This window comes from Macaca fascicularis, chromosome 1, assembly GCF_037993035.2.
Source record: "Macaca fascicularis isolate 582-1 chromosome 1, T2T-MFA8v1.1".
Taxonomy (NCBI): Eukaryota; Metazoa; Chordata; class Mammalia; order Primates; family Cercopithecidae; genus Macaca; species Macaca fascicularis.
In genome coordinates, this window is record NC_088375.1 from 103,270,292 (window position 1) to 103,287,052 (window position 16,761).

General features: G+C 38.5%; 1 protein-coding gene across 17 annotated transcripts in view; it reads left to right on the forward strand.

Moving 5' to 3' along the window:
• Nucleotides 1-1,737: 1,737 nt before the first annotated feature.
• The window catches only part of FCRL1 (Fc receptor like 1), a 29,539-nt gene continuing 14,515 nt past the window's right edge, over nt 1,738-16,761 (forward strand). For all 17 annotated transcript variants that reach the window (XR_012428836.1, XR_012428838.1, XR_006700868.3 and 14 more), the window contains exon 1: nt 1,738-1,851. Coding sequence is in view for 11 of the 17 variants with exons in the window: in XM_065544200.2 (XP_065400272.1) it covers nt 1,821-1,851 (31 nt within the window). In the remaining 6 variants the exon portion in view is untranslated. The remainder of the gene's footprint in view (nt 1,852-16,761) is intronic.

A 16,761-nucleotide genomic window follows, 5' to 3' on the forward strand; every position in this document is an offset into this window, starting at 1 on the left:
GACAACATGAATGAACCTGGAGGACATCATATTAAGTGAACTAAGCCAGACACAGAAAGACAAATACCATATGACCTTACTTATATGTGGAATCTGAAAAAAATAAGAAGTTGATATTACGGAGGTATAGCATAGAATAACATTTATCAGACACTGAGGAGGGAATGGGGAGGGAAGAGAGAGAAAGATTGGTCAACGGGTACAAGGTGACAATTCGATAGGAGGAATAACGTTTGGTGTTTTATTGCACAGCAGGGTGACTATGGTTAATAGTAAGATATTATATATTACAAAATAGCTAGGAAAGAGGCTTTGAATGTTTTCACCACATAGAAATGAAAACTGCACAAGCCAATGGATATGCCAACCACCCTGATTTGATCATCACTGTGCAACATATATATGTATTATACTACAGCGTCAAATTGTGCCCCATAAATACGTACAATTACAATGTGTCAACTAAAACATTAAAAACCCAACAGATTAAAAGAAAAAGAGAGAGATGAAACAGCACGGTGTATGCAAAAACAACTTTACACCCTGGATTTAGAGGGCTCTACGTTCTCTTTCAGGAGAATTTTTTGCATTGATCCTGAAACTTTACACTAAGCAAGCGTATCCCCACACAGGCTTTCCCAAGCCAATAAATAAATCTATGGGATACCTATTTGTTTTTAGCAATTTCGCTGTTAGCCTGGTTACCAACATTGCTCCCTTTTCCCTCTAGTTTTGCGTATCACTGACTAGTTTCTTTTCTCAGTCATACTCGTTGAACTGGGTACCTGGACTTAGACATCATTGCCTGATAGCATCTTTCCCCTAATAGGTTACTTTCCACGTGTTCTAGTTATTCTTAATCCTAGACACTCACGGATTTAAGAAATGTTGAAAATTAAGATAGTTTGTTCTCCTCCAATCCCTAATCTAGGCTTCACTTGCCTAGAACTGGTAGTCCTAATGTGCTAAAGGTAGCAATGGGAGAGATTACAGGTAGTACCCTGATTTTGAGGGAAAAGAGGGGCAATTTTACAAATCCCAGAGTTAGTACTAATGGTGAACCCTTCTCAAGTGCCCTGAAGCTAATTTGCATATGTTTATTTTCTGTGTTTCATTTTCAAACATCCCCCAGATTGTAATTTGCCATGATTTTATTTTTCAGTGACTTCATGCTCATTTACCGGTACACTGAAAGTTTAAATATCAAAGCATATATCTGTATGAATAGGTCGACCCTGTACACAAGTCATCATATGCAGCAAGGGTCAGACACTGCACACAGCCTGGGTGACAGCCCCATCAGTCCCTGGCTTAATGACGTGTTTGCATAATATGACTATACTAGAGAAAGTTGGCATAGTGGGACCATATTGCTGAACGAGAAGAATGTGCTGATTAGAAACAATCCAGGAGACATCCCTATCAAAGGTGAAAAGTGTTGCAGATGTATCAAAGATGAAATTCAGCAGGACCATAACCCGATGAGACTCATCAAAGTAGGAACCTGCCTTTAGAAAACTTCCTTTGAAATACCCGAATTCTTGAAAAAGTCCCTCAAATATTGATGTGTACTATTATCTGCAACTTGTGGAATTGAATCAAACTGTATTTAAAAAGGAGCATCTTTAATTTTCTCAGCCTTCATAGAAGAGGAAATGGAGACTGGTCATTGGAGGGCTCTTCTTCCTTCTACTTCCGCTGAAGGGTAACTTCTGATCTCAACTTCCTCAAACCTCTGATGAGCTGCTGCTGCTCGACTCTGAGGTGCATTGTTTTTTTGATGAGAGGCATCTCTAGGTACCATCCCTGACCTGGTCCTCATGCTGCCGAGGCTGTTGCTGTTGATCTGTGGTGAGTTGGACGACTCAGAGCAGGGTATGGGATGCATTCACGCTTGGGCTCTGCTTCCTGAAGGGCTGTAAGGACTTCTTAGGATGAAGGTTCTGTCAGATAATGCTCAGGGATGCTCAGATCTCCACTTCCATTGAGGGCTCAGAGTCAGGCAAAAAGTTGTAGATACTTCAAAAAGCCAGAATTTTCAAAAAAACTATCATTTCAGTTTTTATGTCATAGGAAGTGTTCCCTGTCTGTCTTCCTGTCCATCAATAATTGTCTTTGTTCTTAGTGTTTTCAACAGCTGCCAAAAAAAAAAAAAAAAAAAAAATCTACATAATAAATTGACCTCTGAATTCCTTGCCCTTCTTACTACCAACATTATTTCCTTTTATCCCTCTCTGACTCCCCATTCCCACAGTCAAACCTTAGAACTTATCATCCTATGATCCTTTGTTTTCAGTATACATCCCCCGCCGTCCCCAGTAAGTTGTGTTTCTAGCTCACTTTCTTCTGCACTCTATTTCCCACCCCAGGACTACTTTTCCATTATCAGCGACTACACTTCATGTGCTCACTTCTCATGGTACTCAGCTCAGATTCTGCAGCTCACCACACAACACTCCCTCGAGTACACCTTCATCTCTTTTCCCCCATAGCACTCTCAGGTTTACACGCCTTTATGCATGCTTCACTCCCAGGCATAAACAGCTGAATGGGATTTTCTTTTTAAACGCACAACCCTGCTGAATTATCCCCTTTTAAGTGTAGGACCCCTGAATCTCAGGTAGCCAGCAGCAATGCCAGGCAATTATCCTACATGTTCATAATCCATGTTGCTCCATGATCACTATTGCATACCTTATCCTGTCACCTCAAACTTCTCTGTTCACTCTCATTGTATAATCTTGCTTCATATTTCATTGAGAAAATAAAAGCAGTCAAAAGAAAACTCTCTCATCTTTCTGTTGCTGTCAACCTACTCAACTCTGCATTCACATACACTGCCTTCTCTTCCCCTACCACGAATATATTGCCCCTCATCCTGTTGATGACAAGACTCTCCACTTGTGCATTGGGCCCAAGACCCTCTTACTTTCTCAAAAACTTTGCTCCATCATCAATATGTTTCTTCAATCTAAATTATTCTCATAAGTATACAAACATGCTACAGTACCTTTTATTAAAAAAATATGTGAAATATTGTTCACATATAACACAATTCACCATTTAAGCTATACAATCCAGTGGTTTTTAATTACAATCACCGAGTGGTGCAACTATTACCACAATCATTTTCGGAAAGTTTTCATCACCAAGAAATAACTCCATACCCACTAGGAGGCATCCCCAATTTTTTTTCCAACCCCCTCACCTATACTCACCGCTCTATCCAGTGGCCACAAGCAATCATTGTCTACTCTCTGTCTCTCTATATTTGTCTATTCTAGACACCCCCCCATATCTAACTGTAATTATATACCCATTGAGCAACATTTTCCTCATTCCTCCTTCCCCACTATTACCCAAGCTTCTCGTAACCACCATTCTGCCCTGTCCTTCTATGAAATCAACGTTTTTAGATTCCACATGAGTGAGAGAGTGCAGTACTTGTCTTCCTGTGCCTACCTCATTTCATTTAACATAATATCCTTCAGGCTAACCCATGTTGTTGTAAATGATAGGATTTCATTATTTTTATGGCTGAATAGTATTCCATCATGAATATATACTGCATTGTGTTTATCCATTAATTTTTTGATGAACATCTACATTGATGCTGTCTTGGCTATTGTGAATAGTGCTGCAATAAATGTGGGACTGCAGATGTCTCTTTAACATGCTGCTTTAATTTCCTCTGGATACGTGTCCAGTAGTGGGATGGCTGAACCATATGGCAGTTCCATTTTTTATATTTTAAGAGCCTTCATACTGTTTTCCATAATAGCTGTTCTAATTTACAGTCCCACCAACAGCACATGAAGATTCTCTTTTCTACACATCTTTGACAATACTAGTTATCTTTGGTCTTTTTGATTATAGTCATTCTCACAGGTATGGGGTAATATTTCATTGTGGTTTTGATTTGCATTTTTCTGATGATTAGTGATGTTGGGCATTTTTTAATACACTTGTTGGCCACTTGCATGTCTTCTTTTGAGAATTAGACCATTGTTAATAGGGTTGTTAGTATTGTTTGAGTTTTTATGTATTTTGGATATTAATTTTTCTCAGATTTTTTGACTGCAAGTACTTTTTCCTATTTTGTAGGTTGTCTGTTCACTCTGTTGATTATTTCCTTTACTATGCTGAAGCCTTTTGGTTGTGTGTAATCCCATTTGTCTATTTTTGTTTTTATTGCTTTTGCTTTTGAGGTCCTAGCCAAAAAATCACCGCCAAAAACAGCGACATAGAGCTTTCCCCCATGTTTTCTCCTAGTAGTTTCAGTTCAGGGTCATACATTTAAGTCTTTCATCCATTTGGAGTTGATTTTTGTCTATGGTGAGAGATAAGAATCTAATTTCATTCTTCTGTAGGTGGATATTCAGTTTTCTTAACACTATTTAGTGATGTCACTGTCCTTTCCACATTATGCATTCTTAAAACCTTTGTTGAAAATCAGTGAGCTATAAATGTGTGGACTTATTTCTAGGCTCTCTATTCTGTTCCATTGGTCTGTGTGTCTGTTTTTATGCCTGTACCATGCTGTTTTGACTATTATAGGTTTGTAGATTATTAGAGTTTTGAAGTCAGGTTGTGTAATATCTCCAGCTTTTCTTTTCTTCAAGGTTGTTTGGCTATTCAGGGTTTTTTATTTGTTTGTTTGTTAGTTCCATACAAATTTTAGGATTGCTTTTTCTATTTCTGAAAACAATGTCATTGGTATTTTGATAGAGATTGCATTGAATCTGTAGATGATTCTGGGTAGTATTGATATTTTAACAATATTTATTCTTCCAATCCATGAACATGTTATATCTTTCAATTTATTTGCATCTTCTTTAATTTCTTCATTAATGTTTTATAGTTTTCGCTATAGAGATATTTCATCTCCTTGGTTAAATTTATTCCTAAGTATTTTATTATTTTATAACTATTGTGAATGGGATTGTTTTCTTGATTTCTTTTGCAGGTAGTTCACTATTAGTATATAGAAACACTACTGATTTATATGTTTTGTCTGTCTATCTATCTATCTATCTATCTATCTATCTATCTATTATCCAGCAACTTCATCGGTGAAGTTGATGCCCAAATCAGTGACATAGAGCTTTATCATTTATTAGATGAAATTTTGTTGGTGAAGTCTTTAGAGTTTTCTACATATAAGATTATGTCATCTGCCAACAGGGACAATTTAACTTCTTCCTTCTCAATTTGGATGTCCTTTCTTTCTTTCTCTTGCCTAATACTTTGGGTAGGACTTCCATTATTATGTTAAATAGTAGTGGCCAAAGTGGACATCTTTGTCTTTTCTAGATTTTAGAGAAATGCTTTCAACTTTTCCCCATTCAGTATGATATTAGCTATAGACTTGTCATATATGACCTTTATTATGTTGAGGTACATTTCTTCTATACCTAATTTTCTGAGAGTTTTTAGCATAAATGGATGTTGAATTTTGTCAAATGCTTTTTGTGCATGTGTTGAGCATGTGATTTTTATTCTTGATTTTGTTAATGTGATGTATCATGTTTATTGATTTGCATGTTGAACCATTCTTTCATCCCTGAAATGAATCCCATTGATCATGGTAAATGAATTTTTTAAATGTTCTGTTGAATTTGGTTTGCTAGCATTTTGTTGAGAATTTGCACATCTATGTCCATCAGAAATATCAGCCTGTTCTTTTTGTTGTGTTTTTGTCTGGTTTTGGCATCAAAGTAATATTGGCCTCTACCTAGAATGAGTATGGAAGTGTTTTCTTCTTTTAATTTCTTTGAAATCGTTTGAGAGTAATTGGTATTAGTTCTTTAAATGTTTGGTAGAATTCAGCAATAAGCTATCAGGTCCTAGGTTCCTTTTTGATGGAAGACTTTTTATTACTGATTGAATTCCCTTAGTTGTTATTGGTCTGTTCAGATTTTTTATTTCTTCATAATTCAATCTTGAAGTTATATGTGTGCAGGAATTTATCTATTTCTTCTAAGGTACCAATTTCTTTGCATATAATTGTTCACAATAGTCTCTTATAATCCTTTACCCTTTATAATCTGTGATGTCAGCTGTGATGCCCCCTTTTTATCTCTGATTTTATTATTTGAATTTTATCTCCTTTTTCTTATTTAGTCTGACTAGTTTGTCAATTTTGTTTATCTTTTTTAAAAAACTGACTCATTTCATTGATCTTTTGTATTGTTTTTCTAGTCTCTATTTCATTTATTTCTGCCATAGTCTTTATTATTTCCTTCCTTCTACTAATTTTGGGCTGAATTTGTTCTTGTTTTTCTAGCTCCTTGAGGTGAAACGTTAGGTTACCTATTTTAGATCTTTCTTCTATTTTCGATGTAGGCATTCATTGCCATAAACTTCCCTTTTAGAATTGTTTTTGCTATATTTCATAGATTTTTGTATGTTGTGGTTCCATTTTTATTTGCCTCAAGAAATTTTAAAATTTCTTTTTAAATTATTTTTCATTGACTCATTGGTCCTTTGGGAGCATGATGTTCAATTTTCATGTATTTGTGAAGTTTCTGAAGTACCTTGTGTTATTGATTTCAAGTTTTATACCATTGTGGTCAGAAGATACTTCATATAATTTCAATCTTTTTAAATTTGTTAAGACATTTTGTTTCCTAAAATACAATCTATCCTTGAGAATGTTCCATGTGCAGATGAGAAAAATGTGAATTCTGCAGCTCTTGGGTGAAATGTTCTATAAATATCCATTAGATCTATTTTGTCTACAGTGTAGTTTAAATTTGATATTTATGTGTTGATTTTCTTTCTGGATGATTTTCCATTGCTGAAAGTGGAGTGTTAAAGTCCCTTACTATTATTATATTGCAGTCTATATCTCCTTTTAGATCTAATAAAATTGCTTTGTATATTTGGGTGCTCTAGTGTTGGATGTATATATGTTTAAAATCGTTTATATCTTGTTGATGAATTCACCCCTTTGTCATTATACAATGGCCTTCTTTGCATCTTTTTATAGTTTTTGACTTAAATTCTATTATATCCGATATAAGCATAGCTATTCCTGTTCTCCATTTTCATGGTATTTCTTTTTCATCCTTTTACTTTCTGTCTATGTACGTCCTTACAGGTAGAGTTTCTTGCAGGCAGAATATAGTTGGGTTTTGTTTTTTAAAATCCATTCAGCCACTCTATATTTTTTAATTGAATAATTTAATCTATTTACATTCAAGGTTACTATAGATATGTACGGACTTACTCCTGACATTTTGTTGAGTGCTTTCTAATTGTTTTGTAGATCTTTCATTCCTTTGTTTCTCTCTTGTTATTTATCTTTGTGTTTTGGTGGATTTTTTGAAGCACTAGGCTTTGATTCTTTTCTCTCTCCCATTTATGTGTCTGCTGTCAATTTTTTCTTTGCAGTTACCATGAGGCTTATATAAAAAATATTATAGTTATAATAGACTACTTTAAGCTGATAATAACTTAACTTTGGTCTAGACATTTTCCATTGCCCCCATAATTTATATTTTTGTTGCCTTATGTAACATATTTTATATTGTATACTTCTGAACAACTTATCACAGCTGTAGTTATTATTGACCATTTTCACTTTTAACCATCATACTAGAGATTTGAAATATTTACAAATCACCATTACAGTAATGAGATTTTCTGAATTTAATGATCAATTTACCTCTATCAGTTAATTGTATACCTTCACATGTTTTCATGGAGTAATTATTGTCCTTTCACTTCTGGTTGGAACACTCTCTTATGCAGTTACTTTAAGGCTTGTCTAATGGTCTTGAATTCCATCAGCTTTTGCTTGTGTGGGTGAGACTTTATTTCTCCTTCATTTCTGAAAGACATCTTTTCTGCGTATAGTATTCTTGCTGAAAGTTTTCTTCTTTCAGCACTTTGAATATATCATCTTATTCTTTCCTGGCCTGCATGATTTCTGGTGATAGATCTGATGATACTCTTATAGAAATTCTCTTACGTGTCACTTGATGTTTCTTCTGTGTTTAGAATTCTATTTCTACCTGACCTTTAACAATTTGTCTATAATGTACCTGGAGAGGACCTCTTTGGGTTAAATCTATTTGGGGATTTTTGAACTTCATGGATCTGGTTGTTCATATTCATCCCAAGACTTGAGTAGTTTACAACTACTAGTTTATCAAATATGCTTTCCATCACTTCCTCTATATCTTTTTCTTCTACTACTCTAATAATACAAATATTTGCTCACTTAATGGTGTCCCAAAAGTCCTGTAGGCTTTTTTCATTTAAAAAAAAATTTTCTTCAGCTATCTGAGGTACTTCAAAAGATCTGTATTCAAGTTTAGAAATTCTTCTTCTTGCCAGGAGCGGTGGCTCAAGCCTGTAATCCCAGCACTTTGGGAGGCCAAGACGGGCGGATCATGAGGTCAGGAGATCGAGACCATCCTGGCTAACACGGTGAAACCCCGTCTCTACTAAAAAATACAAAAAACTAGCCGGGCGAGGTGGCGGGCACCTGTAGTCCCAGCTATTCAGGAGGCTGAGGCAGGAGAATGGCGGGAACCCAGGAGGCGGAGCTTGTAGTGAGCTGAGATCCAGCCACAGCACTCCAGCCTGGGTGACAGAGCGAGACTCCGTCAAAAAAAAAAAAAAAAAGAGGATACGGGAGGGCGGAGCAAGATGGCCGAATAGGAGCAGCTCCAGTCTCCAACTCCCAGCGCGAGCGACACAGAAGACCGGTGATTTCTGCATTTTCAACTGAGGAGCGCAGCTCATCGCCAGCAACGGATCAAAGCTGGACGGAGAATGACTTTGACGAGATGAGAGAAGAAGGCTTCAGTCCATCAAATTTCTCAGAGCTAAAGGAGGAATTACGTACCCAGCGCAAAGAAACTAAAAATCTTGAAAAAAAAGTGGAAGAATTGATGGCTAGAGTAATTAATGCAGAGAAGGTTCTAAACGAAATGAAAGAGATGAAAACCATGACACGAGAAATACGTGACAAATGCACAAGCTTCAGTAACCGACTCGATCAACTGGAAGAAAGAGTATCAGCGATTGAGGACCAAATGAATGAAATGAAGCGAGAAGAGAAACCAAAAGAAAAAAGAAGAAAAAGAAATGAACAAAGCCTGCAAGAAGTATGGGATTATGTAAAAAGACCAAATCTACGTCTGATTGGGGTGCCTGAAAGTGAGGGGGAACATGGAACCAAGTTGGAAAACACTATTCAGGATATCATCCAGGAGAACTTCCCCAACCTAGTAGGGCAGGCCAACATTCAAATCCAGGAAATACAGAGAACGCCACAAAGATACTCCTCGAGAAGAGCAACTCCAAGACACATAATTGCCAGATTCACCAAAGTTGAAATGAAGGAAAAAATCTTAAGGGCAGCCAGAGAGAAAGGTCGGGTTACCCACAAAGGGAAGCCCATCAGACTAACAGCAGATCTCTCAGCAGAAACTCTACAAGCCAGAAGAGAGTGGGGGCCAATATTCAACATTCTTAAAGAAAAGAATTTTAAACCCAGAATTTCATATCCAGCCAAACTAAGTTTCATAAGTGAAGGAGAAATAAAATACTTTACAGATAAGCAAATGCTTAGAGATTTTGTCACCACTAGGCCTGCCTTACAAGAGACCCTGAAGGAAGCACTCAACATGGAAAGGAACAACCGGTACCAGCCATTGCAAAAACATGCCAAAATGTAAAGACCATTGAGGCTAGGAAGAAACTGCATCAACTAATGAGCAAAATAACCAGTTAATATCATAATGGCAGGATCAAGTTCACACATAACAATCTTAACCTTAAATGTAAATGGACTAAATGCTCCAATTAAAAGACACAGACTGGCAAACTGGATAAAGAGTCAAGACCCATCAGTCTGCTGTATTCAGGAGACCCATCTCACACGCAGAGACATACATAGGCTCAAAATAAAGGGATGGAGGAAGATTTACCAAGCAAATGGAGAACAAAAAAAAGCAGGGGTTGCAATACTAGTCTCTGATAAAACAGACTTTAAACCATCAAAGATCAAAAGAGACAAAGAAGGACATTACATAATGGTAAAGGGATCAATTCAACAGGAAGAGCTAACTATCCTAAATATATATGCACCCAATACAGGAGCACCCAGATTCATCAAGCAAGTCCTTAGAGACTTACAAAGAGACTTAGACTCCCATACAATAATAATGGGAGACTTCAACACTCCACTGTCAACATTAGACAGATCAACGAGACAGAAAGTTAACAAGGATATCCAGGAATTGAACTCATCTCTGCAGCAAGCAGACCTAATAGACATCTATAGAACTCTCCACCCCAAATCAACAGAATATACATTCTTCTCAGCACCACATCATACTTACTCCAAAATTGACCACGTAATTGGAAGTAAAGCACTCCTCAGCAAATGTACAAGAACAGAAATTATAACAAACTGTCTCTCAGACCACAGTGCAATCAAACTAGAACTCAGGACTAAGAAACTCACTCAAAACCGCTCAACTACATGGAAACTGAACAACCTGCTCCTGAATGACTACTGGGTACATAACGAAATGAAGGCAGAAATAAAGATGTTCTTTGAAACCAATGAGAACAAAGATACAACATACCAGAATCTCTGGGACACATTTAAAGCAGTGTGTAGAGGGAAATTTATAGCACTAAATGCCCACAAGAGAAAGCAGGAAAGATGTAAAATTGACACTCTAACATCGCAATTAAAAGAACTAGAGAAGCAAGAGCAAACACATTCGAAAGCTAGCAGAAGGCAAGAAATAACTAAGATCAGAGCAGAACTGAAGGAGATAGAGACACAAAAAACCCTCCAAAAAATCAATGAATCCAGGAGTTGGTTTTTTGAAAAGATCAACAAAATTGACAGACCACTAGCCAGACTAATAAAGAAGAAAAGAGAGAAGAATCAAATCGACGCAATTAAAAATGATCAAGGGGATATCACCACCGACCCCACAGAAATACAAACTACCATCAGAGAATACTATAAACACCTCTACGCAAATAAACTGGAAAATCTAGAAGAAATGGATAATTTCCTGGACACTTACACTCTTCCAAGACTAAACCAGGAAGAAGTTGAATCCCTGAATAGACCAATAGCAGGCTCTGAAATTGAGGCAACAATTAATAGCCTACCAACCAAAAAAAGTCCAGGACCAGATGGATTCACAGCTGAATTCTACCAGAGGTACAAGGAGGAGTTGGTACCATTCCTTCTGAAACTATTCCAAGCAATAGAAAAAGAGGGAATCCTCCCTAACTCATTTTATGAGGCCAACATCATCCTGATACCAAAGCCTGGCAGAGACACAACAAAAAAAGAGAATTTTAGACCAATATCCCTGATGAACATCGATGCAAAAATCCTCAATAAAATACTGGCAAACCGGATTCAGCAACACATCAAAAAGCTTATCCACCATGATCAAGTGGGCTTCATCCCTGGGATGCAAGGCTGGTTCAACATTCGCAAATCAATAAACATAATCCAGCATATAAACAGAACCAAAGACAAGAACCACATGATTATCTCAATTGATGCAGAAAAGGCTTTTGACAAAATTCAACAGCCTTTCATGCTAAAAACGCTCAATAAATTCGGTATTGATGGAACGTACCTCAAAATAATAAGAGCTATTTATGACAAACCCACAGCCAATATCATACTGAATGGGCAAAAACTGGAAAAATTCCCTTTGAAAACTGGCACAAGACAGGGATGCCCTCTCTCACCACTCCTATTCAACATAGTGTTGGAAGTTCTGGCTAGGGCAATCAGGCAAGAGAAAGAAATCAAGGGTATTCAGTTAGGAAAAGAAGAAGTCAAATTGTCCCTGTTTGCAGATGACATGATTGTATATTTAGAAAACCCCATTGTCTCAGCCCAAAATCTCCTTAAGCTGATAAGCAACTTCAGCAAAGTGTCAGGATACAAAATTAATGTGCAAAAATCACAAGCATTCTTATACACCAGTAACAGACAAACAGAGAGCCAAATCAGGAATGAACTTCCATTCACAATTGCTTCAAAGAGAATCAAATACCTAGGAATCCAACTTACAAGGGATGTAAAGGACCTCTTCAAGGAGAACTACAAACCACTGCTCAGTGAAATAAAAGAGGACACAAACAAATGGAAGAACATACCATGCTCATGGATAGGAAGAATCAATATCGTGAAAATGGCCATACTGCCCAAGGTTATTTATAGATTCAATGCCATCCCCATCAAGGTACCAATGACTTTCTTCACAGAATTGGAAAAAACTGCTTTAAAGTTCATATGGAACCAAAAAAGAGCCCGCATCTCCAAGACAATCCTAAGTCAAAAGAACAAAGCTGGAGGCATCACGCTACCTGACTTCAAACTATACTACAAGGCTACAGTAATCAAAACAGCATGGTACTGGTACCAAAACAGAGATATAGACCAATGGAACAGAACAGAGTCCTCAGAAATAATACCACACATCTACAGCCATTTGATCTTTGACAAACCTGAGAGAAACAAGAAATGGGGAAAGGATTCCCTATTTAATAAATGGTGCTGGGAAAATTGGCTAGCCATAAGTAGAAAGCTGAAACTGGATCCTTTCCTTACTCCTTATACGAAAATTAATTCAAGATGGATTAGAGACTTAAATGTTAGACCTAATACCATAAAAATCCTAGAGGAAAACCTAGGTAGTACCATTCAGGACATAGGCATGGGCAAAGATTTCATGTCTAAAACACCAAAAGCAACAGCAGCAAAAGCCAAAATTGACAAATGGGATCTCATTAAACTAAAGAGCTTCTGCACAGCAAAAGACACTACCATCAGAGTGAACAGGCAACCTACAGAATGGGAAAAAATTTTTGCAATCTACTCATCTGACAAAGGGCTAATATCCAGAACCTACAAAGAACTCAAACAAATTTACAAGAAAAAAACAAACAACCCCATCAAAAAGTGGGCAAAGGACATGAACAGACATTTCTCAAAAGAAGACATTCATACAGCCAACAGACACATGAAAAAATGCTCATCATCACTGGCCATCAGAGAAATGCAAATCAAAACCACAATGAGATACCATCTCACACCAGTTAGAATGGCAATCATTAAAAAGTCAGGAAACAACAGGTGCTGGAGAGGATGTGGAGAAATAGGAACACTTTTACACTGTTGGTGGGATTGTAAACTAGTTCAACCATTATGGAAAACAGTATGGCGATTCCTCAAGGATCTAGAACTAGATGTACCATATGACCCAGCCATCCCATTACTGGGTATATACCCAAAGGATTATAAATTATGCTGCTATAAAGACACATGCACACGTATGTTTATTGCAGCACTATTCACAATAGCAAAGACTTGGAATCAACCCAAATGTCCATCAGTGACAGATTGGATTAAGAAAATGTGGCACATATACACCATGGAATACTATGCAGCCATAAAAAAGGATGAGTTTGAGTCCTTTGTAGGGACTTGGATGCAGCTGGAATCCATCATTCTTAGCAAACTATCGCAAGAACAGAAAACCAAACACCGCATGTTCTCACTCATAGGTGGGAACTGAACAATGAGATCACTCGGACTCAGGAAGGGGAACATAACACACCGGGGCCTATCATGGGGAGGGGGGAGGGGGGAGGGATTGCGTTGGGAGTTATACCTGATGTAAATGACGAGTTGATGGGTGCAGTACAGCAACATGGCACAAGTATACATATGTAACAAACCTGCACGTTATGCACATGTACCCTACAACTTAAAGTATAATAATAATAAATAAATTTAAAAAAAAAAAAAAAAAAAAAAAAAAAAAAAGAAATTCTTCTTCTTTATCTGGTTTACTGTTGAAACTCTCAATTGTAATTTTTATTTCATGCGTTTAATTTTTTAGCTCTATGATTTCTGTTTGGATTATTTTCATGATAGCTATCTATTTTCAAATTTCCTCTTTAGGTCATAAATTGTTTTCCAGATTTTATTGAACTTTTCATCTGTATTCTCTTATAAGTCAGTGAGTTCCCTTAAGATTATAATTTTGAATTTTTTAGGCAATTAATAAATCTCCAGTTAGTTATTGGAAAATTATTTTGTTCTTTTAGTGGTGTCATGTTTCCTTGCTTTTTCATGTTTGTTGTGCTCCTGCTTTGACATTTGTGCATCTGGTGGAAGAGTCTCCTCTTTCAATTTTAGAGTAGCTTTTGTAAGAAAAGACTTTCACCTGCAGATTGATCCTAGGCCACCAATGGATCCTTAGTTGAGGAAGGTGCATTGGTTTGGTTCCAGGTGAGCATAGTAGTGTGGTCTCTGTGTAATTTCTTCAGCAGTAATCAATGTCAGCAATGCTTGTGTGTGCCTCAGTGTCCTAGACTGTAGGAGTTTCTGGGGGTAGTGGTTGGCAGGATAGATTGTTACAGTTCTCAGTGGCAAGAGCTTTAGGGATCTTCTTGTTCTTTTCCTCATAGACCCTCATACCTGAGAGGGTCTCTTTTGGTGTTCGTTCCCAGCATGGGTCACAGGCAGGCACGGTAGTACTGTGTTCCAGGGCACAGATGCTTGAGGTGGTTGTGGTCCTGCACTCATTGTCCTGCACACAGTGCCACTGCTGTGGCATCTGTGCCTGGATGTAGGTTCATTGTCTTAGGCATAGATGGACACAGCTCTTTCACCAAGGCAAAGAATGTGACTCTGAAGCACTCTCCAGTATCTCAGGCCCAGTGGGGAAGTCAAGGGGCAAGGTTGTAGCTGTGACTTTGATCCTGGGGGGTCAAGATACAGCACTGTTATGGCTCTAAGGATAAAGGGCTTTCCAAAGGCTCAGACACTGGGAAGCATATCACAAGTACAAATCAAATCCCAGAGTCAATGGACACAGTGGCAACTCAGGCACCAGGAGAGAGTGTATTACATAGTGGTGACTCTGGACCCTGGAGTGGTGGGACACAGTAGTGGCCCTGGCTCTATGATGCCAGGTGTAGTGACAGCAAAAATCCTGGAATGGTGATAGGATGCAGTTGTGGCTTCAGCTCTGGAGAGCAGGGAACAGGACAATATTGGGCTCACTCCCCCATATCACACCATCACACCAAGGAAATGGTGTGTGTCAGCAGCTCAGGCTTCAGAGGGCTAGTCCAGATCCAGGCAGGACACTTAGGTTGTTTGACCAGGAAGGGCAGAGTAATACAGATTGGCAGGTGCTGTGTTTCCCCAGGGGTGAGGTGCCAGGCTGGTTTTCACACCAAGGGGGCATGCAATTGGTCTGCTGGCTCAGCTGTGGCTTCCCTAGGGGCAGGATGCCCGACTGGATCATATGCCAAGGAGGCAAGCACATGGCTGGTTTTCTGGATAAGGCTTGACTTCCCCACTGGGCAAGACAGCCTGTTCCTTGGCAGGGCAGAGTGTCATGTGGACTCAAGTGACAGGATCACAGCTGTCTCCCTGAGCCTAGATTTTGAGTCCCTGGGGTTGGGGCACTGAAGCCACTAGGATGGAGAAAATTGAGTGCTTCCTAGACAGCTTGTTCCCATGGGTTAGGATGCAGGGCAGCTTGGCTAGCAGATGGTGTACTACTGTGTGTAAGCATGATGCAATGATGGTGAAGCCTCAAGGATGAATAGACGCAGTGACTACTGCCCCCAAGAACAGAACACACTCTAGTAGTTGCTCTAGTTTCAAGATGGTGCTGTGCAGTAGTAGCTTGGGTTATGGATGGGAGGAGCCACAATATGGGCTCTTACTCTAGCATAATGCAGCCACATGAACTCCAGGCAGATTCCAAAACTGGACTTAGGGCCTGTGAGAACTGCAGGATACTCCAGCAACAAAGACTGCCAGTGTCCACAGATATAATGGGGGCTTCTGGGGTCTTCTTTACCTTTTGTTTTTGGGAAAAACCCCTTCTAGGCCTGAATCCCAGCCTGCATTCCAAGCTGATCCTGACTGAGGAGACAGGGTTGCAGAGGCAGGGTGTTCCTTTGCCTTCTTTATGTAGCCATCCTGAGTTTCTGTGCTCCGCAAGGTTTCTGCCACTCCCCTGCTATACATTTCAGTGCTCTCCTTTAGACACTCCAGTCAAAATGTAGTTGTTTCCTTATTGTTTCAGTGTATTTTAGGAGGCAAGGGGATGAGTAATAGACACCTCTAGTCAGCCATCTTGCCAACATCACCGACAATGTCTTTTCCCTTAAAATACTACAAATATGGCTTCCATTTACTACACCATTTTTCTGTCTCCCTTTATAAAGTTTTCAGTGCACCAGGTGTGGTGGCTCATGCCTGTAATCCCAGCACTTTGGGAGGCTGAGGCAGGAGGATCGCTTGACACCAGGTGTTTGAGACCAGCCTGGACAACATAGCAAGATCTCGTCTCTACAAAAGATAAAAAATAAAGATAAAAAATAAACAGTGTAGCATGGTGGCACATGCTTGTAGTCACAGCTACTTGGGAGGCTGAGGTAAGAGGATCACTTGAGCCCAGGAGGTTAAGTCTGCAGTGATCTGACCTCCAGCCTGAGTAACGGAGCAAGATCCTGTCTCAAAAAAATAAAATAAAGCAAAACATAAAGTTTTCAGTGAGTTGCTGTCTTTGCTTCACTTTCTTTCATTCTTTATTTAATATTTATTTTTAATTTACATTACATTAAGGTTTACTTTTTTGAAACACTGTCTATAATTTTTGACAAAGATTTAGAGCAACATAACCACCAGCAGAATCAAAATACAGGACATTTTTATCCCTTCAAAAA